The sequence below is a fragment of the Apteryx mantelli genome, chromosome 6, assembly GCF_036417845.1.
Source record: "Apteryx mantelli isolate bAptMan1 chromosome 6, bAptMan1.hap1, whole genome shotgun sequence".
Classification (NCBI taxonomy): Eukaryota; Metazoa; Chordata; class Aves; order Apterygiformes; family Apterygidae; genus Apteryx; species Apteryx mantelli.
The window spans coordinates 28412106-28436744 of record NC_089983.1 but is presented as its reverse complement, the minus strand read 5'-3'; the positions used below and the strand labels follow the sequence as shown (position 1 = coordinate 28436744).

The 24639-nt window shown below is 37.3% G+C and overlaps 1 protein-coding gene across 1 annotated transcript in view; it reads right to left on the bottom strand.

Annotated features, from left to right (window-relative positions):
• The window catches only part of LRP2 (LDL receptor related protein 2), a 129873-nt gene that overhangs the window by 47536 nt on the left and 57698 nt on the right, over window positions 1–24639 (bottom strand). The window contains exons 29-43 of the mRNA XM_067299102.1: window positions 24284–24468; window positions 23124–23352; window positions 21853–22030; window positions 19714–19842; window positions 15553–15719; window positions 12232–12375; window positions 11488–11597; window positions 10290–10467; window positions 9725–9938; window positions 9004–9243; window positions 8303–8491; window positions 6153–7073; window positions 4795–4960; window positions 3041–3199; window positions 276–565 (exon numbers count right to left, since the gene is read on the bottom strand). Coding sequence (XP_067155203.1) covers window positions 276–565; window positions 3041–3199; window positions 4795–4960; window positions 6153–7073; window positions 8303–8491; window positions 9004–9243; window positions 9725–9938; window positions 10290–10467; window positions 11488–11597; window positions 12232–12375; window positions 15553–15719; window positions 19714–19842; window positions 21853–22030; window positions 23124–23352; window positions 24284–24468 — 3499 coding nt within the window. The remainder of the gene's footprint in view (window positions 1–275; window positions 566–3040; window positions 3200–4794; window positions 4961–6152; window positions 7074–8302; window positions 8492–9003; window positions 9244–9724; window positions 9939–10289; window positions 10468–11487; window positions 11598–12231; window positions 12376–15552; window positions 15720–19713; window positions 19843–21852; window positions 22031–23123; window positions 23353–24283; window positions 24469–24639) is intronic.

The window sequence follows — 24639 nt, the reverse complement described above, 5'->3', positions numbered from 1 at the left end:
GTTTTGGTTTAAATTAAGGAAACCTATGATTTTTATTTGTGAAGATTCTCAAACGCAACCTCTGGTATGTTGGCCAAAGTACCATGACCCTGAACTGCAGTCATTTTCATTGTATTATATTAATAAAATAAATATTAAACATTTATATATATATATGTATATATGTTTTAATTAAGACATATTTCAGCTGTGCCCATGTGACTATACACTGTTACGCTATGAGTTCTAATACAGGTAACACGAACTGCTTACAGTCATCAAGCATAATAGCTTACCTGGTGCACAGATGTGACTGCAACCACCATTGAACTGGTTGCAAGGATTGGTACACTGCTGCTGCTTACTGTTTGCCCAAACATGAATATCCATTGGTCTCTGTGGCAGATTCATGATCATTACAATCTGATCTGAACCATCATACTTATTAGCTCGGTAAATGCTTCGTGTGCTCCAGTCTGTCCAATAAATATGCTGATCAAACAACGTCATTGCAAATGGATGCAGAGCAGTGCTAACAATTACCTCACGGTTTGTACCAGTGAGTGTGCATCGTTCAATCTTCTGCCTAAAATAATAAATATATGATGACAACTTTTCCTGTCTTTTAACAGGACTTTTAAAAAGTCTTTTAACTTTTATATAAACAATGCCTAATTAGTCCTGCAACTAGTATCCACCATTTCAGTAATGTGCACCAACGTCAATGTGTAGGGTGTTGTTATCCCACACTTTCCAGTAGTAATACAAAGTAGCAGCTCTGCAATACCGACACCATAATGTACCAATAACGTACTGAAATGTTTGAACAACTACTTTACTGAGAGCTAAAATGAATTCTAAATTTCATAAAAGAGTACACTGTTGAAATGGGTGTGATATTAATGACTTGTTGTACAGGAGAAAACCAACAGACCCATGAAATGGGAAATGTTTTCATCTCATTTTTATCTTCTGCAGACCCACATTCACACAACCAGGAAATACAAGCAAATTCCTGAAATTATAAACACACACTTTCTGCTAGTTCTCTCATATGAATACAGAACGGGAAAAAAAAGAGTTCTAATATACAATATGCGCATATATATAATAAATACACATTTCTTCCTAGCTGATCTTCCAGTTCTGATTCTACCTTACAAATAGTATTTGCAATGATAAACAAAACTCCTGGAAACAAGATCTCAAGGATCTCCAGAAATTTAGGTCTCCAGCATCAAGTTCTTTGATAGCCATGTTCCTGATTTATGTGGCCCACTCTTTCACTTGTCACAGACCATGCTGCTGACTCAGGACCACCTTGTCACTGGCTGTTCCCTTCAGCCATTTCTACCCTAATGACCACTTCAGGAAAGGTCAGTGTGGGAGCAGAAGATATGCTGATTCTAAGAGACTCAACGTACATTTTTCATGCAAAGATGTTATTTCTGAAAGTTGTTTGTAAGACCACAAATGTTAGACACTCCTTTTACCCCACAGATTCCTATTGGAGGTTGTTCAAAGATTCTTTGCAATGAGGATAACAAGTGAAGAATTTCTCTAGTAATAGATGGGTTTTTTGAAAGAGAGACAAAGAGCTTTACAGAAAAGAGGCAGGACAGAGTTAAATGCTGAAAGTGAGACGAAGTACCATCAGCAAATTGAAGACACTAGAATAAGTATGAACATGGATAAAGGCTGCTCCTTGACTCCAGTTCCCAACATCTTGCCCATCAGACCAGTCATACCATAATGTTCGCCTGGCAAGGCTGCCAACTACTTACTGACAGAAAGAACAGACTTCACTTTGTCTCCGCTCCTTCAAGCATGCCATCATTCAATTGTCCTGCTCTTAATCCTCAACTCTAAAGAGCAGATAAAGGTAGGGCACTGTGTATGCTTATGAAGGCATAAAGCTTGAGGAGCTGGGTGGTGTTTACAGAATGACAATGGAATGGAAAAATTCTCCAAGAAGCTGTGGTGCTTTTCACACACAAGCTTCTGAAAAGAAGCTAATAAGAATCCCAGAATGGCTCTATGCAGGATAAGGAAAAGGAAGCTGTGGGACTAAAGATGTCATACCCTGGTCTTTTTTTTTTTCTTTTAGCAGCTTCTCTCCCTGTTCATCATGGAATGGCCAATACCTCTCACCTGAGAATTCAGAAGTGTCTAATGTTGTTGTTGGAGACTACAAGAGGAAGCTCCACCCTTCAGCTCAAGCCACTGAAAGAGTTCTCACAAAAACTCAGAAACGTTCCAACAACTTAGCATTGGCAGTAAGAAAAATCACTTGAACTTATTTTATCTAACCTCCAGGCAAATGTTTAAGTCTGCCCTAGAGACAAAATGCAATTATTACCAATTGTATTTCAGACATTACTATCAGTGTGGGTTGAATAAGAAGGAAAACAGCTAACAGAGAGAAAATAATCAGATAAAAAATTTCTTAGTCTGCTGAACAGTTCCTCTCCTTTGTCATCACTAAGAGGAAGGGAAAAGCTGCAATGCATGTAAGCAGCAGGAGAAGATATAGCAGAATTTTAATAATTATTACAGTAAAATAATAATAGGCAAAGGCTTTAACGCGAGAGAACAAAAGGCACCTTTCTACCAAACCGTGCTTCTGCAAAAGAACAGAAGAAATGTGACATGACTTGAAGGTTAGGGTTCTGTCTGGTAGGCAAGAACAAGAACATCAAGCCAGATTCCATAAATGACAGGCATAAATCATGAGCAATGAATGAGGAGAGATGTCCACTGGGAATGTATGTGTTAGAGAAGATGTTTATGAAAGTCCTGAGTTCAAAGTAAGACAAATAAGCTGCTAGTGGGTAGAAATGCCATAAAGCACTGTACTAAACCAATCTTGTAAAGTCACAAAACTTCTTATTCCACAGTAGTTCCACAATACTACTTAGTGCTTATTTCTTGCAAAAAGCCATTAAGTAATTTTTAATATTCCATAATACAAAGTATCAGAAGAACCGTGGGGGGGGGGGGGAATAAATAATGGATAAAAAGTAATCTGATGTAAATCAACAAGCATGCTATTGATACATACAGACTTGCATCAGCCCAGTATAGCTGCTGTTCTTCATAGTCCAGGGTAAGCCCATTTGGCCAAACCAAATTGGTGCTCACAATAGGTGTTCTGAAGTTTCCTCCAAGCGTAGCTCGTTCTATCTTTGCGTTGGAACTCCGGTCAGTCCAGTACATGTACCTGCCAATATGATTGCAAGTTACCTTTTTAGCAAACAGAGCTCACAAAGCTCATATCTGCTCCAGCAGGTATCTCCACCCTGGCCTCTCCCATTGAAGTGAAAAATGCAGAAGTAGGGGGAAAGAATTTCTTCCTCTATTCTGACACGCTTTTACAAGGGGATTTCTAGCAGGGATAGCTGAACTCCACTAGAATGAACTTCAGAAAAGGTTTTTGAGCTCCTGAGAGAATCCTGTAAAGTCAGTTAATCTTTTTCTTATCTTTCTTCATTTGTAATACAGTGTAATACTGCGCTCAGTCTCTCAGGGATGTTTTGATACTAAACACATGAATAGTTCTGAGGCACTCAGGAAGTACAACAATAGAAAAAGGGAAAGATCATGTAAGACTAAATAGACAGATCTCTTTGCCCTGCCACCTGATCATCAAGATACAATATTTTTGAAGAATCCTTGGTTTAAACAAAAACCCTTTTTTTCCCTCTGTGTAGCCCAGCAAATGGAAGAGGGTTAGTTGCTTGACAAACACCTGCTTTGAAGATCACTGTTTCATTTACCCCCAGTATCTGGCTCCAGTCTTCACTTAGTAGAGCCTCACGTACTACACTAGGCCTATCACTTCCAGCTACCTCACCCTACTTCAGATTGATTGCATATTTCTAACATACAATTTGTGTGTTGTCTCGCATTGCACAGGAGCATAGGAATCAGGAAAACAGACTGTTCTCTCCCACTGCTAATGTACTGAGATTTGCCGGAAATCTCAGATCTGTCAGAAACCTTCTCCTCTGTTTTTCCTCTAAAAACATTTTAGCACATACTTTATCTCTGCTGTCCATGTGGAAACAGCCCGTTCTTCACCCATTTGATAACTTCATTGCCAGAGCTCAGTATCAGAGAAATCTATATTTGGTCTTCTCTCTCTACATTTTTAAATATTATTGCATAAATATTTCTGAAAAAGAGTGTTATGGTTGCATAGTCAATCACTTCAGAAACTAAGAGAATGCCAAAATTGCCTGGTTCTAGCCCCTCTGCTCCCTGCTCACACAGGTCTGGCACTAGGAGTTAGGGTACCGGTCACTCCTTGGTTCTCCTTCCGATGCCCAATGCTGCTGGAACTACAACTGCAGAAAAAATCCTGCAGTGCTGGATGTATGCCCAGCACAGAAAAGCTTTTCAGTTAACTTGACTGACAAACCAATTCCATTAACTTGACTGAAAAACCTAGGGTTTACTGAGCACATATAAATATGGAGCTTTCTCAAAGTTGAACTTGCCAAGTTTAAATCTTTTTTTTTTTTTTTTTTTTTTTTTTTATGGAAGCACTCACTAAATTTTAAGCTCTTGCTCCCAAAGGCTTCTAGTCCAAACATCTACACTCATTCAGAAATGTTCTAAAAATCTCAGAAGAAAATTCAAATCTCTGAGGCTGAGATCAACTCAGAAAATTTAAATATAAAGATTTACATCTCAGACAGTTATTTGCAGCTGGAACCTAGGGCTTAGAAAAGGAAGTAACAGGCAGTCTTAATTAAAGCCCGAATTACAGTTTTACCTGCAATCAAAATAAAGTATACAAATTGCAACACATACCCTCTGCAGGGATCTAATACAACGGCTCTTGGTTGTGGAACCCGGGCAATCACCGTGCGGTTAGAGCCATCCACGGCCATTGAGCTGATAGTCTGATTGAGGTAGTCACTGTAGTAAACTCTGTTATTGATCCAGTCAAAGGCTATGCCATAAGGAGTCCCCAGATCTTAGACACACATGCAAATACACATACAAAAAAGTTCAGTATAGTATAGTTTCCTGAGATACTGCAACACTTTTCTCCTATTATAATGTGGCAACTCTAAAGATATTCTTCTCTTGAAGTGCCATTGGTATCAATGCAAATTTGCCCATTTAAAATCTAAAGAACTAATACTTTGGATTTAGATAGTTTCACGTGTGCAGCAGTGTTACAAAGGGCATTTTCCTCACACAGACCTAAGTATTGGTTAACAGTCTCCAAGAAGTGACACGAATCATCCTTCACTGCATGCCATGCATACAGACAGCACCAAACAGAGCAGAGATGGATACAAAAGAGACATTCTCTTGTCTTCCTTTGGTACCTATCCTGGAAAGGGACCCAGCCAGTAGGACAAACAAGCTGTATCCTTGAAGATAGCACAGCAACAGGGAAGACTCAAGACGCAAACTCTTCTGAGCTCGTCCAGAGAAGGTACAGTTCCATACTACCCTTAACAGCAAGGTGTGCTGAAATGCAGACCTAAGTTGTCCATCTGTCCAATGTACTTACACAATTTAACCAAACAATTATTAGGACCAATTACTGGCTTTTTCAAAACACAGTCTGTTGGTCTTTTCAGTGTCTGTCTCAGCTCTGCTTCACATCACCTCTGACCCATCTCTGAACTGGCCTGCTACCTTGCTCTCCTCTCTCATCTCACTCTGTTCTGAAGAGCTGCTCCTCCTGCAACATCCACAGGAATTTGATTGGCATTTAACAGCAAGTCTCAGGGAAAACTGGAGATTGTCCATAATCATAATCATTCAAACATTTTAACAAACTAAAACACTACAATAGCCAACATCATCACAGGCATTTAAATTCTATATTAACACATCTAATTTTTCTTTTCATACTCATGAAGTCATAGTATCTTTTAGTATTCGTATGGTACTTGCTGCAATCTGAGAACATTAAAAATACATAAAAATATTTAACTAGTTTTGCACTTCAATTTCATTGCAATCAAGATGAAATAAGGATCTCAGAAGAGGAAAAAAAAAATCAGAAGAGTCAAAAGGAGGATTTAATCAGGTATCTTAACAGCCTACCTTGACCAATAGAATAAAAATATCTGCTGAGGTAGTAGGTAGGTGCTGCAGTCCAGTTTTCTCAATATCAATTACTCTGAATCACATTCCAGTGTACTTACCTGATGCAACTACTGTTGGAGTGCCAATTCCTGAGTCAATACTAACATAACTGATTCTTCCTGTCCCTGAAGGAGAACTTTGTGTAAAATATATTCGGTTGTTTATGCTGTCAAAGTCTAGGGCCACTGCAGTTCTTAAAACATTGACTGTGCGGAAGGGGGGACTGTGATTTTCAGGATCCAGGCGGATGCTTCTGAGGGCATTCTCAAGGGCAAAAATCAAGTAATCATCCGTTGAAATGGAACATCTCTTGCCATCACTGCCTAGCGTTCCAAAGGCACAACCACATTTGGGTGTTTGCAAATCAGGCAGGGCAAAACACAGATGGGAACAGCCTCCGTTGTTCTCCAAACAAGGATTGTTGTTGATGTCAAGGGGTGAACGTGACTGAAAACTACTGTTGTAAATGGTAACATCCCTTAGCCAATTAATGTTCTCTCGTATAACAGTTGGCTGATCTGTATTGCCTGGCTCCTTGCTGGCTTGGAAGACCTTCTTCAGGTTCCTATCCACCCAGATCATTGAATTTCCAAAGACAGTGATACCATATGGAGTTGGATAGCGGCTGCCATAACGCACAATTTCAACATCGCCACCATCAGGGTGAATTCTTGCAATCATATCTAAGGAATCATCCACCCAGTAAACGTAGCCATTGCTGTGATCTATGGCCAAACCACGAGGTGTGACAATGCCCTCAGACACAAGCACTGTTCTGTTGGTGCAGTCAAGAAATGCACGTTCAATCTTTGGATACTGTCCATAATCTGCCCAGAACAAATACCTGTTTTTTGGGTCTACTACTATGTGCCTTGGCATATCTACTGTAGTTTTAAGCAGAACACGACGATAAGTTGTGTTTAAACGCAAAACTTCTATGAAAGTCTCTGTCAGGAAAGCATTTGTAAAATAAAGATTTCCTGTATTTAAAAAGAAAAAACAAAACAAAGCAGAAAAACAAACAGAAAGTTAATCAACACCTGAGAAACATGAGCTGATAGATTACTGAACACATATCCATAATAAAATGAATAGCCATAAACATCTCAGTAGTTAGGAGCATAAGGTTCTTGCCTCTACTTTCAGGAATTTGGGGGGGGGAAAAAAAAAAAAGGCACCTAAAACGACAAAAATCAATTAATTCGTAAATCCTCTCTGATTTCCAAGGGGAAAATCAGTCGTATATACTCAAAATTATGTTAATATTTTGCACTAGCCACAGTTTTTCTTTAGAATTTTTTTAATCTAAAATATTTAGCATCAGTAAATTAGAGCTACCATTGGTGTGCCCTTCCATACTGCTATCCCTTCACCTTTTACGCAACTATGAAATCCATGTTATGGCACAGCACTGTATACAGTAACTAAATTTTTGTAATCAGTGAGAAGGTATGAGGCCTAGAAAATTATTCTAAAACTCATGCTGATAAGCATACCCATCAACAGAGGAACTTCTGCAAAATACATACATACATATTTTGTGTGTGTGCATACATATATAAAGGTAGTAATGGCAATGATAGCCACTTAGAGTTAACGAACAAACACCTTCTAAAGAGTTAATATTTGAATTCATCTATAATCTGTCTGCTTAAATGGGAATGGGAAGTGTAAATAGGAAAATTAAAGTTCAAAGACAAAGTATTTCTTCTGCTTTGTTTACTTTTCAGTGTAATTTATCAGATTTCCACACAGTGATCTGAGGGTAGATGAAAGGTCTCTTTCCTATCAAAAATGTCATCAAACAACTTTTGTGCACTCTGCTCTCCAGTACCTGTTTTTCATTAAGTATGGTGGGTATACTGATGCACTCAACAGCTACTTATGAATGCACAGGCAAGGAAAGAACAAAGCTAAGACATGCATTAAAGCACTATCATGAAAGGAAAAGGGACTACAAATTTGTTCTGTTTAGCATTTTATACTTAGGTCATATATCAAAAGATAGATGAACTTTCATTTTTGTATGTACATGTAAACTTAACAGCCATTCATTATTTCCTCTTGTTTTAAAATCATTTCATAGAGACACAATACAAGTTAAATCATGATTTCCCTTTGAAATAGTTCCATTAGGATCTGCTTATATTAGTCTAAAAATTCTATAATGTGTAAAGAAAAACACTTTCCAAAATTCAGCTATGCTTACCTGCTACCCAGTCAATTGCAATGCCACGAATTCCATTTCGGCCTATTCCATTTGTAATAACATTTCTAAAATAAGAACCATCAGGTTTAATTTTACGTATTGCATTCTGAGAAGAAACTGTGCTGCTGAAGTCACACCAGTAGATGAAACCAGAAGGCATGTGAACATCCACGTGAAGTGCATTCCGTCCTAAAATGTTTTGAAAAGTAATAGTTAATTATCTTTAATATAAACTAATGCAGGTAAGGTGTGCAGGTGGTATGCAGGTAAGAAATGACTTGAGATTTTACATATTCATGGTACAAAAATTATCATCAATTTATAATGCCATGGCATTTTCTCCTGTATGAGCGTTTTCAGATAAAATTCTAACGGATAAGATATTGCAGTGTTACAGCTCTGATATGCGGTATTTTGAACACTACGTGATAGTATTAAGCTATTCAAGTTTAACTTTTACAGTGTGTTAAAATCAAACTTACTACCTACAACTGTAAAAAGAGAGGCTGCCTTCCAAGAACATAAATGTCAGTAAATGCCACTGCCTTGTACAGATTTGTTACCTGCATAGGGTTTAGGTAGCATTCATCCTATTTATCTTGCAGTGCTAAATACAATACATTCGATAATTAATCAGCCAAGTATTAGACCGTCAAAAATTAGGAGTGATGAGATTTTCTCCTACTATAATACTCCCATACCTCTTCCTGCCAGTGGTACCATGGCTTCAGAATGATCAGATGTCTCTAAACTAAATCCTTTAATTGCAGAAAGCATAGAAACAATTACAAAAGAACTGTACGGGGAACAGGTTCTGTTATCAGGATTTAGCTGAAAGCCAGTAGCACAGGCACAGGAGAATAATCCACCAGGTACAGGCAGGCAAAGCTGCTGACAAACTCCAATATTATTACTGCAGCCATTTGAGGAACCAGCAGAATCTGTGAAAGAAAGACATGGATACACAAACATATTTGAACTGTGTTCATCAGAAACCCCTGCACATATAAAACTAAATTCATATATTTGCATAGGATTATCAAAATAGGTGGCAAAAATAAAGATTTTACTACACATTTTAGCACATAACTTAGTAATCAATTTGCTGATTTCTTGTCATCTAAGATCAACACAGCCAAGAATGAGATAAAACTCATAAATTTGAAGCTAACAGTAACAGAATTCATTATTCAGTCAATATTATATGGATAATTTTATGGTAAAACTACATATGCCAACAGATGCCTTAACTGAATGGCAGAACAACTCTTTAATAAAACTAGGTGAATACTTCTGACACTTTCCTAAAAGCCTTCCCCTAATCAAACAATTTGTTTTGAAAGAGTATGCATTCTGTCTCTGAGAGAAGTTGGAGTTTTCACAAGTCGGATATCTTGAAATTCTTCTTTAGCAAACACTTACTGTCTCTGTAATAAACTCGTAGGCACTTCAGATTTGGGATATTATCTCTCAGTACTACTTTGTTTGTTCCAGTGTACTTGTCAACACGTTCAATGACTTCATAGTCTCGATCAGTATAGTACAGAAAGGTATCATACACAGCAATTCCCCATGGATGAGAAAGATGTACCACCAGAGTCACACGATTTGTACCATCCACATTGCCTTTTTCAATCTAAGAAATCAATTTAAAGCTCAATATTACATTTATTATAATAAAAGTTCAATGTTATAATACAAAATTAAAATACAGTATCTGGTACTAAAATCTCTTCATGCAAAAGGTTTTTATGTACCTTCCATAGGTAGGAAGGCAAGTGTCAGCAGGATGCTAATAATGATTTCTCTTTTTTCATTCAAATTCACCATATATTTTTTCAAGCGAACTGAATGACAACAATTATCCCAATTTTGCTCAGTCCTGCAACTCCCAGTTATATAAGTAAACTGAGGTATCTGAATTAGTCATGAGAACCACAGACAGATAAACTGGTAACAAAGCAACTATTAAAAAATTAACTCCTACCATTCCTGTGCTTGTGACAGCCCAGTACAACTTCTGTTCCTTAATGTCAATGGTAATGAACTCCACATGATCAAGGTTGCCAGTGAAGAGGGTCTGTATGCCTGAGCCATCCATGTTTGCACTGGCAACTTTTGCAGGGACTCCACTGTCAGTTCCCTGGTCTGTCCAATACAGCTTCCTGTAATACACAGTCACATCCGTTAGCAAAGCTAATAACAGAGATGGATGTTTTAGACAAACAATGCTTGTTAAATTAGTTTTAGAAACCCATTTTCTCCCCTGTATGAGCCACAAGGGCTCAGCAGATAAACTCAACAAAATGTTAGTAGTATAATAAGAAAGGAGGAGAATAATAATTCTTTTCACAGAGGGTTGCAAGATTTCAACAGTGGCTTTCACTCTGATTCAGTGTTAAAACTTCAAGTTTAAAAATTCTACATGAAACAGAGTTCCATTATCTGGCTCTGGGGAATACACGCATGGCTCTGGCCTGAGCTGCTGAAGAGAAAACAGGTACAGCACATGGCAGCCAGAATCCCAACTAGGGACAAAGAGCAAAGCAGAAAAAAAGTCAAGCATCAACTCATCTGAAAGCCTGCTGAGTCACCAGCACAACTATCTCATTACTAACATAGTCCTATGGAATGCTGTGATTTTGAAAAAAGCATCATATTGTAATTTTGAGTAGTTTTTTTTTTTTAAAGCAAACTAGAGCTCTTATAATCCCATTTACAGACTCCTGTATAGGGTTCCCATTTTGGGAGAGAGCAGTAAAAATCATATTTAGTAATATGCTATTTAAAATGTGTCACTCTTCCCATGTAGTGTGTTCTTCTATTGTAGACAGGCCTCGAGAGACATGACAAGATATTAGAAAGACAGACTTTATAATTCTCTTTACTCTGGTTTCCCATTTTACAGAGATTTTTTTCACAATCATAGTATTCTGAAATCCTTTTTTAATTAAAAAATGAATTTTAACATGTATGTATATGGTAATTTAAGGAGATTGACCATCTAATGCAACTATTTATGTAGCCATACAATTATTATGTAGGACATAGAAGGAGTATATTAATTCTGCACAAATATGAAAAAAAATATGTCAATCCAGACTGGAAGCTGAAGGCCTTAAAAATCAGGAAAAACGTGGAGAAAATGCTCATTTGCAAAAACAACAGCAATTTTGAAAATTTACCCTCTTGCTGGATCAACAGTCAAACCAATCGGGTTGCCAGCTCCAACTGAGGTACCATCATTGGTAATCAGAGTTTTCCTGTACGGTACTTCACCATGCAGCTTCAGGACCTATGCAAGCATTGAAGTCATTTAGAGCATGTAAAATAGAACTTAGCATAGATTCTCAAATAAAAATGAAGGAAGCATAAATCCACAGGCAGCTGAAATTGCAGAAAACACTTTGAAACACTGTGAAGAAAAAGCACATTGTTCTGTACTCTAACAATCTCCTTCATTAACATGCACCCCCTGAATGAGCTTCCTGCAGCTCAGAAGCTACCTATGTTAACAATTAAGTATCCTAGGTATAAAAATAGCTTATCTTTCAGCTTCCAAAATACCTTGACAGTATTACAGGCTGAAAGGGCTGACAAAATGATGATTTAAAAAGTATTCCATTTTACTTGTTTAAAATTAGCTGCCTGTTAATTAATAGTGTGTATCATCTTGATATTTTAGGACAGGGAAATTCATGACTGGGCTAATTCACATTCTTCATTGTGTTATATACTGCTTATCCTCTCTTTCCATACACTAAACGGCATTTTTATCCTTCACACACCATCAGTCTGCTAGTCTCCAAAGTTTTAAAGTAAGTCTGATTTCAGGAATTTTTCACTAAATAATATTACTGACTTCAAACTGTATATAGCACCCAAAAAACTAGGCTTTTATTTCACAATTGTCTTTTTTTAATAATTACCTCAATTGATTGTGTTCCTGGGTTACTGTAATACAGATTTGCAGATATCCAGTCCAATGCCAGGCCAACAGGAGTACCAATAACAGCTGCTGGAGCAAAAACGGTCCTGTTAGTTCCATCTGACCTCACTCTGTGAATTTCACCCTTGGAAAAAAGATAATGAAAGCAGAAAAAATGTCAAGAGCAGTTTCACAAAGAAGATATTGTTTTATTCCAACTGCTCAAGCATTTATTTTATGCTATACTCTTTTCTTAGCTAAAGGAAAATACCACAGAGATACAGAAACGTATTTGTGCATTCACAAAGCATAAACATGATAAAAATATTATTGTAAATCATAATTATATGATGTAAAGAAGCATTACAGTTCATCAATCAAATCAATCTGGCAGGAAAAAATGGCTATATAAGACTAAAATGTATATTTTAAAGCTATATACAGTCACATTAATGTGAGTTGCACTTTATTTTCAAAAGATTTTGACCAGGATACCTCAGTTAACCATCCTGAATACATTTGAAACCTAATATAGGAAAATAAAGAGTGTTCTCTCTAAGCATAAACATTTAAGAACCAAATTTTTAATAAGCTGTAACAGCAAGAAACTAGACTAGGATTATCCTTTGAGCTTTCTTCATAAGGGTAACTCGTGAAGTGACAGCCTATGACTTGGAAGCTGAATGGTATTAGCTACATGTAGTGTGTGACGCTAAAGCATGATATCAACAAGCATTAAACTGAGACAAACTCGAGGGAGATCTGAAGTAGCTACTGGAGCTGACCTCCTGAGGTTTTCTCAGATTAGGCCAATCTTACAGGAGTTGTACAGAAGTCAGTGATGGGTATTATCACATGAATCTTTCAAAACACATACTAAAACAGAATTGGAGTACCAGCAGCTATCACAAAGATTACTAAGCCTTTTTGACATGGGTTCAGCAGGGTTCGGGGAGCTGTGAGTGAGGGCTGAAATCTTGTGTCTCTCTCCTCACCAATTCCTTCCTCCTCCACTAATGCTAGCATGCTGGCACCTGTCCTGGGAAGACCTCACTTCATGGCAGAGGCACCCAGACTGGGAGCTACTACCCAGGTCTGTTCTGCTCTGGCACTTTGCTGGAAAGACAGCGGAGCACCGCCAACTAGAAAAGGACAAAACCTGCAGCCCACCACTGCAGCCCTGAGTTCACACCACTGGAAGAGAGAAGCTGTGCACCTAAATGATGCCAGGTCAGGAAGGACAGATTGCGCATGCCAGGTCAGAACAGAAACAAGCCAGAGTCAGGGTTATATCAGCACCCAGTGATGATTTGGTCCATGCACATTTTTAATTGCTTTGTTATCGTTATATCGGTATAATGCCTAATAGAATCATCTGAAGGCAGAATTCAAAATGGCTCTTCAGAAAGAAGGCTAAATTATGGTTTGGGTTTTTTTTTTTTTTTTAACTGTTCAACCCCTGCTTTGAGAGCCTGATGGATGCATGTACAATTTATTCTTTAGCCAGTGTATAGTATCATAGACACTTCAAAGAGAGTTAGAAGGTCTCCTGCCTATCATTGATGTTTACAATTAAAAACCTATGGAACATGATAACTGAAGATAAAAATACTTGAGAAGTGTTTTTCGAGTAGAATAGGTGGGACTCTGATATTTGTCTTTGCCCTGAGCGTGCTTCAAACAGGGTGAACAAGATGATGGATATTAACCTACAGCTTCAACTGTTGCCAATACTGGCAGTGAGATTACACCTACAAACTATGCAAGTATAGACAAACCTCAAGGAAACCCAAACATGCAACAGATGGAGGCAAAAGAGGGTGTTAAAAGAAGAGGCTTTGTGGGACTATAATGAAGAAAGTAGGCAACACACTTCTGCCATCAGAAACTAGTGAAATATGTTTTTTAGAGAAGAAGCCATGACGCAGGTGCCTCAGCTCTGTTGGGAAGCAACAGCAATCTGAGCCCTATGGGTCAGGGTTATAGACAGGGGCACAGCCCATAATCATACCTTTGTCAGGCTGGAGCTCAAGACCTAACTAAAATATAGTACTTACTGCACTCAGCCTGCAGCTGCACCTGGCATTTCACGCGCCAGTTCTGTTAATGGATACATCGGCCATGACCTGCTACACAACTCTTCAACCTTTTGTAAATGTCAGCTGTAGCTGCTGGCTGAGAGCTGGCAAGAATATGTTTTCAGACTGCACGGAGGATCAAATAGATTCCCAAATACTAGTCTTCTCTCTGGGACAAAGATTTGCTTAAATAGGTCTATTTAAATACCTCATGGGAACTAAACATGTTATCGTAATGCACAAGGAAAAATTCATTTATGAGTGACAAAGAAAAGGCTTTAAAATGAGTAATTTTTACACTACTTTTTGCATTAAACCCGCAAAAGGCAAACCAGTTGGGAAAAGACCAAGTAAATTCCTTTGTGGATGGAAGGTAACCAATTAGCGTGAATTATTTCTGTAAAGCTTAACTATGAACATTTCCTTATTATGCTTCTCCAGGACTTAGCACCACTCTTCTTTTTTTAAGTTTCTAAGAGCAGATATACTGCCGAACCAGCAGCTTCATTCCATGTCCATCTCCCAGACATACACAGATTTTTTAAAAAGTGTTTATCCTGCAAAGACTGAGATTTTTTGTGGCAAAATAACCTTAAGGAGCATACATCACTTATTAGTTCAGCAAGGACAATCATTAAAAAGGCTCAATCAAACAACTATAATCTACTATTAAAAATTAATTCAAACTATTTTTTAGAACTATAAGCCTCATGTGTGCTACCTGGAAATCGCTGTGGCTTTGCAATCACTTTCTCCTGTTAAAAAAACTCAGATACCTCTGTACTCTGCTACTTCAGGAGGTACTCAAACTAGAGACTGATCATGAGAACAAGCAACTTCATTCCAATGATTAGTGCCACTGTGTCCAGTGTACTGCTCCCATGGAAAAGTGCTCTGACTGTATGTGGAATTAAGTCCTAAGTCAATAGAGAGGAGAAACAGTGGACTATGGCAAAGGGCTGAGAGTATTGCTCTGCCACGTTTTCCAGTATTTCCTGTTCAGGTCTTTGGCTGAGCCAGAAATAGCATTAATCAAGTATTTCAGTTGAAAAATAAAAAAACTAATTTACAAATGAGAACGAGCTTCTTTAACTTATCCTAGAAAAAAAAAAGCAGCTTTCATTCCTTTCAATTATATTCATTAAAATTATTGCCTGCAATGCTAATATATTTTTAACAAAAACATTATTTTAAAGTAGAAAGTGTTACTTGAGTGCAAATTTTGAACACAAATACTAACTCACCGGATTTTCAACCCAGTAAATCGTCTGTTCTGTGTCATCAAAGTCAACATCAACACCATTTTGAACTCCTGCTATTGGAACCATGGCATCATTAGTCTTCTCCTCAGGGTTCAGAGAAATTCCATAAATTATATTATCTCTTACAGCAATAAGGAAAGGATGTTCAACTGTGAAAACATGTAATATAATTCAGAATTATGTTCCAATATGTTTCATCTGATCAAAAAACTGGCAATGTGATATGCTCCCTAGAAGCCCGTTCCCTGATGCTGACAGGGGATGGATGAAAGTTACCAGTGATGTTTTGTAGCCATCTGTGTTTAAGTTTTTTATCTCACTAGGACTGAGGTAGTCAGTTGTTGTAATAGTTATAATATTTAAAGTATCAGCACTGTGCTCAATCACAAAAAGTGTTCAAGAAAATTCTAAGAAGGTGGAAGTAAACAAAGCCGGACCATTCCTTGGTGGCTAAGGGAGGAAGTACATCACTCAATGTCCCTCTTCTGAGTATTGTTAAATATAATTGCAGTACCGCATTTTGTTGTTTTATCTTTTGGTAGTCATGCTCCTTTATAGCAAATCTGTTTTTAGGTAAACACATATCCTTATGCTTAGATCATATAAAAAAGGGCATCTAGTCAGGTGATCTGAGGAAATGCATTAGAGAATTTTACAGTGTGAGCCAGCAACCCAATTTCTCCTCTGCGAGGAAGAAGGGGAAGAGCATCTCCCGAACACTAACTCCCTTATTCCTTGTCCATTTGCCCTTGGAGGTCAGAACAAAATCTCTAGCCTCTGTCCACAGGCATAAGCTACCAGCTAAGAGGGAACTGGGCTGTTGTCATGGGAAAGGCAGCAGCATCTCACTTCTTCTGACATGAAGTGGAGTTTGGGAAGAAGTTATCCCTAGAGCTGTGGAATATACATTTTGTAATAGATCAAAGTTGTTTTTTTGTTTTGTTTTTTTTTGCTTCACTGGCTCTTAAACAATACATTTAGCTAAATTTTGCAATGAAAATTAATTTTGACATGAAAATCCACAAACCACAGCACAATTGCACTTTTCCAAAATTCTTCTCCCCCCTCTTCTCTGGCAGCAAGAACTATTTGTCAAATTTGACACAAGTTTACATAGTGTTTGTCTCAGCACAAAATCAAAATTTTGGCAAATAACTGCCTGAAGACATTTAACTAGCTCTAATTCTGAAATTCCTGTCTCTTCCACTTTTTTTTTTTCCACCAATGTGGCAGGCCAGTGCCCTTTTACAAAATGTGTGCATGGAGCAGCTAAATTCATGTGAAATTGTTTCAATGCACATAAGATACCACAGTCATTATTGCCTCTCAAACTGTACACAGTACGCTGCTGCCAAACCCTCTTCAAACATAGATACGCTACTCAAAGTAGGCCAGACAGTGCTGGTGCTTCAAAAGTCTGAGAATCTCATTAAAACTATGACCAACAAACCAATTATATTCAACAGAAAATTTTTGGTGGTTCCTTCTGTTAAATTTAACACCTATGCAAATATGCATAGTCTGATTCCTCTTCATTCATATAATGGGCAACAGATTAATTCTGAGGAGCTATTCAGACCTAAAATCAGTGTAGCTTAATCAGATCCATGTAACATCCTTTGTACAATTGTTACATTTAACACAAATTTACATGACAAATGATAACCTATGTAAAATTAATGTATTATTATATTAAATGTAAAAAATACTAAATTTAGAGTACTAATATTAAGGTAAGGTAGTATAAGGTAAGGCTGCAATATCCACAAATTCCTTGTTTTGTTTTCAAGCCAGTTTGCTACATTACCGTCTTTATTATAAATATCAAAAAGCAGCTTAAAGTAAAATAACTGCAAAAGCAACCTTATTAATATTAGCATTCTTGGTCTTATATAAAGCAAGAAATGGTGCAATCCTAGCATCAATACTTTTTCATCAACATGAAGTTAGCAATATTCAATATGTTAATTAAGTATGCAGAGGCCAGCAACATCATTGTGTTATAGAGAACACCGGGCAACCAAATGCATGTAGCTCAGTTTAATCTTTCTGCTGAAAGTTTGTGCTGGCATACCAAACCAAACAATGACAGCGAGGATTAGGATCATAGAAAATATCAGAAGAGAAACTGCAAATGCCTATTCTTCTGTAACCATTAGCAATAACTAAAATCTTTTACCATGAAAAGAATCAGCGAAGTTTTATAACAACCTTTGCTGATGAGCTGACCTTCGGCAAATCCGTTATTTTAAAAAATCCCCCCAAATTGTAGACATTTTCTACATACTGTTTTAAATGTATAGATTTCATCCAAGAACAAAGAACAAGCCCATATAGTTTCAAAGAACTGTGCTTCACAGGGGGACATTTCTGTTTCTCCCTCATACAATTTATATTGAACAATTATGGAACTTATAAAAAAGGGTCACAGCAGCACCTAATTAGACACAGGGAACTTAACACATCACTGCTGGGAAGTAAAGATAAGATCAACAGCTTGATTCAGTGGCAGAGAATAGACCTGGGTCCACCTCTGCATGTGCTTCATCACTGCCATATTCCATTATTTTCCTCATGATCCCTGTAGGCCTGCACATACAAAAAACAGCGTAGAATTCTAAAAGCAATCCCCTCTGTATCAGATTAAAAACAAAAGTGCGTTTCACTTCAACCTATGTACATTTTTAATTCTCTTACTGCTGCTAAGAAAAAGGAGACTGCAATATGGCTCTTTAAAGAACACATTGCTAAGTATCAAGCAGGGAGGGAGAGTGTTTTGGCCTTTAAAACTGTCTCGGTTTTAAAAGAAAAGGATCTTCTGACTGAAACAGAGATTTCTAGCATTAGCTTAGCCCAGAGATCATTTCTACTTAAATTTCAGTGATCTGAAGCTTCCTTATTAGGCAGGCACTAAAGCACATTTCATATCTGTAGAGCTGACAGAAAAATTCATAGTGAATGCTCTATCTGACAAAATTAATCTGGTCAAATTTCTGGTCACAAACTGCCTGCCAGCAATTTGTAATTTTCTTGACTTTTTTTAAAATGAATTGGCTGAATGATTTTTACAAATCATACGTGGTCTGTGGACTGGTCAAAGAAAGTTCAACGGTACTTTTTGACATGAAATACTTGGTTGCAAAGGTTAGCTCTGTTGCAATACACAAGCAACACCTGTAAGGCCCGTAAGGCTCTGTTTCTAGACCTCCTGCATTTGCATACTTATTTTTTACATTGGGGAAAAAAGCTCAAGTTGTGAAATTTTGATGTAAATTCCACAATGCACTAGTTCAGACAGGTTGAAGGGAGTGATAAGAAGGCAAAGCATTTCTTCTGATTAGAGGAAACCAAAGGAGCATGGCTTCTTTCCTAGCAAAATACAGACCGAGAAAGAATGTGATAGTCTCTTTAAATATATAAAAGGAACACATACCAGGAAGAAAGGAGAACTACTTATGCTATTTATCCTGAAGGACAATGCCAAAAATGGGCATAAACTGGGGAAAGAGTATATTTAAACTAAAAACCAGAAAGTTTCCAAATACCAAAATTGTGACGTTAAGTAACAATCTTTTAATTGGAGTTTTAGGGGCAAGAAAACAAATTAATCTTAAAATGGAGCTTGACTGGTAAAAGGGGAACATGATGTGGCAGTCAAGGACAGGAAGAAAAGAGACTCAGTGACCAAGATTCTAGCACTGCATCCTACTTTCTTACAAGTGCAACAGTTTGCAGGCTGAATACTTACAAAGAGAAGGACAATGTTCTGCCAGAGTAATCTTTCGTTTTTAACTAATGCTCAACTCCTTCCAGATGTATTCCAACAGCAAAACACTGAATGTTTTGGGAAACTACAAAATGTGGCCTTTTTTAAAGTGCTTAAAAGAAAATTCAGTTCATTCATTTTTCCCCCCAAATGAAGCATCTAAATCTTTGGCTTTGAGTTCTTTCTAGAACCTGGCTCCAAACCTTTAGCCCAAAGCACATGGCATCCTTCCTAAGAGTAGCCTACCTGGAAAGGCCCCAAACTTTGATTTCATGAACAGCAGCCTACAGTTTTGAAGTCAGCTTTTTGCCTGACAGAGGCATGACTCTGACAATCTATCAGGTCATTTTTTTCATCTCTCATTATTACTGCCCTACCTCTCATGCAGTTTCTGTTATCAGGAGAAAGCATCCATCCTGAAGGACAAGCACAGGAAAAAAAAAGTGGTCCAGATGAAGAAAGCAAGCAGAGGTGGCTACAGGGGGATGATGAACAAGAATTGATATCTGAAAAGAAAAAGAAAATATTGGCAACTAACAATATAATAGACTAGGAAGAACATTCGATGTCACCAATACTGTTAAAACCAGCCCAGTACCATATCAGTTTTCATATTTCTTTAAACTTAAAAATTAAAATATTTCCAAGAACCACAAGCATACCAATATACTTACAACATGGCATGAACCTTCCTGTAAAACCAGGACCAATATTCTATTGCTCTTTTCATTTGTTTTTATTATGTAAAGTCTCCCAAATTAATTTTCAAACCTTTGTCAACTGCTTCAGGAGGCCTGCAGGATTCTCAGTCTCTGACCATTCTAACCTTTCTAGATGGGGGATTTAAACTATTTATTGAAGCTTTTCAGAGAAAACTAAGTGGAAAACATAGTTGCCCAGATCTCATTCAAAGATTGAGGGAGTTTAATGAGTAATTTCTTTGGATCACTTTGAAACTTTCAGTCTAAGCTTGTAAACTGTAAATGGGACAGTGAACAAGGTCTCTACTGAGTGCCATTACTACTGCACATTAAAATTCAACCATTTAGATTCGACAAACTTGCTGCTAAAGAGGATTTTTCAGGATAAGCCATCTTCATAAGAAAATAAAATCATATTTTGAGTATACCCTTAGCGATTGCAACAGGTCTTTTTCTAAGAAGCCAGTAAGTTCCAGGAACCACCCCAAGTGTGCCAAACAGGAAAGCTAACGAGCACGGAAAAGAAATTAACAAGATGGCAGTAAAACAGTGGCATAAACTCAGAACTCAAACTATCAAAGAAGAATTCATCTCACCAGTATAACAAGTCTAAAATCTAATGATGCAAACTCTAATGATTTACAAAAAAAGGAAAGAGGAAGATACAGTTTTAACACTGTATTTGGAATTTCAGTTATTAAATACTTATTTCTTCATTTGTAAACATTAGCATGTTTTGGTATTTTGCAAGTGTTTACTTTTCTTCTCTGTCTGGCCATATACAGTACAACAGAACAATTCTAAAAGAAAAATCATGAAACATACTAATTTAATACAATGAAAACAGTAAATCATTTTCCCCACCAGTGGCAGAAAGGTTTTACTACCCTGAGTCATAAAATAAAACCTCTTAAACCAGAACTATGATGTATAAATTAACGGTACCCTTTAGTTACTGAACAATTTCCAACAACAGTGCTAAGTGGCTTTGTCACTGAACATGATAGAGGTAGGTTTTGTTCCGAAATAATGCACAGACAATATAGCACTGAAATTGCTCACACTAAGAGCCCACCTCTGTAAGAAAGTTTTCAGAAAAAAGAATTTAAGTCATTGTAACACTTACTTATTAAAAACAGTCAATACACAAGAAATATTGCAGGAACAGTGAAAGACAGTATTTGTGTCAACATATTTTCCACACTTCAGGTCATGTCTGACAGAAAGTCTGATTTGGAAGATGCCTTTACCTGACAGAGGTAAAAAGTGATTTCCTTGACATGTAAGAAATCACTTGCATATGATCTCAGAGGAAATCTTAAATGTAATGAAGGGCTTTAATTTATTATTATTTCATCAAGTGAAATAATGTAAAAGTGCTTGCAAAGCAAGATGATGACAGTCATCTTGTCTAGAAGCATGATATAATTAATGTGCAAGGAACTGAGGCCAGTATGCCACAGAGACAGACTTTACAAACGCAAATGAGTTCCAAAAAAAAATTAAAAAAATCAATTTTCTTAAAAGAAACATTCAAAACAAACAGCAGAAGAACTGCACGTCCCACTTCTCTGTTACTCCTTTTGTCTATTCATTATGCTCATATGTTGCCCAGGTTACTTTCCCTAAACAGCAGCTTATTCAGCAGGTTGGACAGGCTGAAATGATCCTCAGTTGCAAGTCAACAGTATAAATTATATCTGCTCATTTCAACCCAGTGCATTTGTTGACATGACCAAATCCAGGAGTACTTATGCATGAGAATACTGCATGGTTTTGTTTCTGTAATTACCAAAGTTGTTTTGCTGAACTTACCATGAGGTTGTTTTACAGGATGGACTGCCACAAGCCCCAGAGGCTGGTGAATGTTATAAATCATAACTGTTTGGTTTCCTCCATGCCATTTATTGGCCCGAATTACCCGATTAGTGTACCGGTCACTCCAGTACACAAAATCTTCAAAAACAGTTAGAGCATGAGGATGCTGCAATATCTAAAAGGCAAGGATGTTTATCAATTTAGTTCTGGAGATCAGTATCATCTAAAGGCTGCACTGAAATAACACCAGAGCTGAGCACAATAAAAAATGTAGCAGCTGTGTCTCAAAAGATATCCTTCATATATTGCCTGAAAACAAGATACTGGTTGTTTTTATGGGGGAAATATACTTTTTTAATGAAAATGCTAAATAGACCCTATAACACAGCATGAGGAATTCATAAAGCAATCAAACTGCAGGGTGGAACACAGGGAACCAAAAGATAAAGACCCAACAGTAGATTTTCAAAGGCACAAGAGGAAATGCCTGCTGGGAGTTACGGACCTGTCAGTCCTTGCATCTTTGATAAGCTCCCCTGTAATTTTCCAGAGTGTTGCAGAAAGTTGTTTATCTAAATTTCAGAAAACTAGGAGCGGGGCAAGAAAGAGTTGAAGATTGCACCAGCTCCTAGTTCACAAGAATTGTCTGTCTGGCCAAAGACAAACAAGCCCTGAGGTTTGACTGTTAAAAAAATACATGCAGTTATTTATACCAGCTTATGTGTATCAGCTGAGCATCGGAATTATTGCACTGGTACCCACACAATCTTGCCAACTGACAGCAGCACTTTGTTGGGAGATAGTTTGTAAGACGGATAGTCCTCATGAAGTGGCAGCATGTAGCAAGTCTGGGCAACACAGAGCCCCTGCTGCTGTCGAGAGCAGCAGCAGCAGTTATCACTCACAGAATGTGACAGGGGAATGTTCTTCCAAGCTTTTTGGAGTGTGTTTGACTACAGCAAATGCACCAGCTTTAGCAGCAGTGTCAGGTGCAGCCTTTAGACTTCATGCATGCAGAAAGCATTTGAGAATGATCTAAAGCACTAAGCCTGCATTCATCTCCAGGTTCTGTTAAAGATCTCCTGTGAAACCATGGATAGGATATGTAACTTTTCTTTTTCCAACTGTAATATGCAGCTAAAATATTTCTTCTACTTCATAGGAATATTTTGAAGATAAATACATCCAAGTCTATGACAGTGCAAATATGCTGTTAAGTACTATCAGTAAGGACATGGGAAAACAATGGATTTTTATTGATGTCTTACCAAATCACTTGCAACCACCTGTCGTCTATTGTTTCCATTGTAATCACAAAAATCGATATAATCAAGGTAGGCATCAGCAAAATACAGCAGCTTATTTGGGTAATCAATTGAGAGTCCATTGGGCCAGTAGATTTTATTGTTAATGATAACTGTTCGCATTTTCCCATCCATGCTGGCTTTTTCAATTCGAGGGTTTTGGCCCCAGTCACTCCAGAACATCACATGAGCACTGCAAAAAGTAGCTTGTGGTTACCAGTCAGAAAAAAAACTAACTCCTTATTGAAAAATGCTAGACAAAGCCTTGTTACACAAATTACAGAAACAACACTTTTAAGAAATGCCCTATGCAGTGGTACTGAAATCACCAAGTTCAGCAATATGCTTATTCAAGATATTACCATAACTTCTGCTGCAAATATTTTTTAAATACTTCTACTACTATTTTCATTTGTAACTGATAACAGCAAACAGAAGCTACTTTGTTTTCACTCTTTTCCAATGTTGATTAGAATCTCATTCGCCAGTTGCTGAACACTAATTCGATACAGGTTTGTGCCTTTACTGGCATGCCTTGATTACGCTCTCAGTGTTGTAACTGAGAGCCTCACATGGCTGGCAGTACAGATCAAAGTTCTTGATGCTGGAGGGCTCAGAAAAAGTAAAGGTTTGTACATGAACAGTTCAAACCATAATATCCCATTTAAACTATGCTACTTGCGGTCCAAAACGGAAAGGTGCTGTTGTAATGATCTTAATATGATATAAATGATTATTTTAGCTTTGTGGCTACAAAAGAGCCTGTTCTTTGACAGGTAGGCATATCACATTATATTGTAGCTAGGTCTGTGGTATAACATTGAGTGATCATAATATAAAAGAATTTTAAATTAAAAGTTCCTATCTGTGAAGCAAATGCAGGAAGATCTATTTTAGAATAAGACAAACACCTTATTACAGTCAGAGTAACAGATTACCAATAATGATTATATGATGTTAAATATTCACATTAAATTAAGTCTGTAAACACATTATCTTAAAAAAAATCTCTTAAGTTTGCTCCCCCAGCTGTCAAAACTTTGGACAAATATAAACTGATTTCTTCTATTGTTATCATGACAAAATATGCATCTTTTTCAAAACAAAACAAAACAAAATCTTACTCAATTCTGGGATCTAACACTAGTCCCCTTGGGTTTGTTACATTTTCGCTAATCAGCACAGTCCTGTGGCTCCCATCCATTTTAGAGACTTCAATTGTTTCCAGAACAAAGTCTGTCCAGTAAAGATTTCGACCTACCCAGTCTACCGCTATACTTTCAGTCACCGTGACACCACTGTCAAACACCTGTTTAATAAAAAAAAGCAAAAAAAAGCAAAAAAAAAGCAAGAGAGAGAGAAAGAGAGAACAAGCTAGTTGGTATTAAATTTTTATCTTGTACACTTCTGTAGCTATAGAAAACAGGGAACCATATCATTTCTAGAGCTGTTCTACAGAATGAGTGACAATGCACCCATT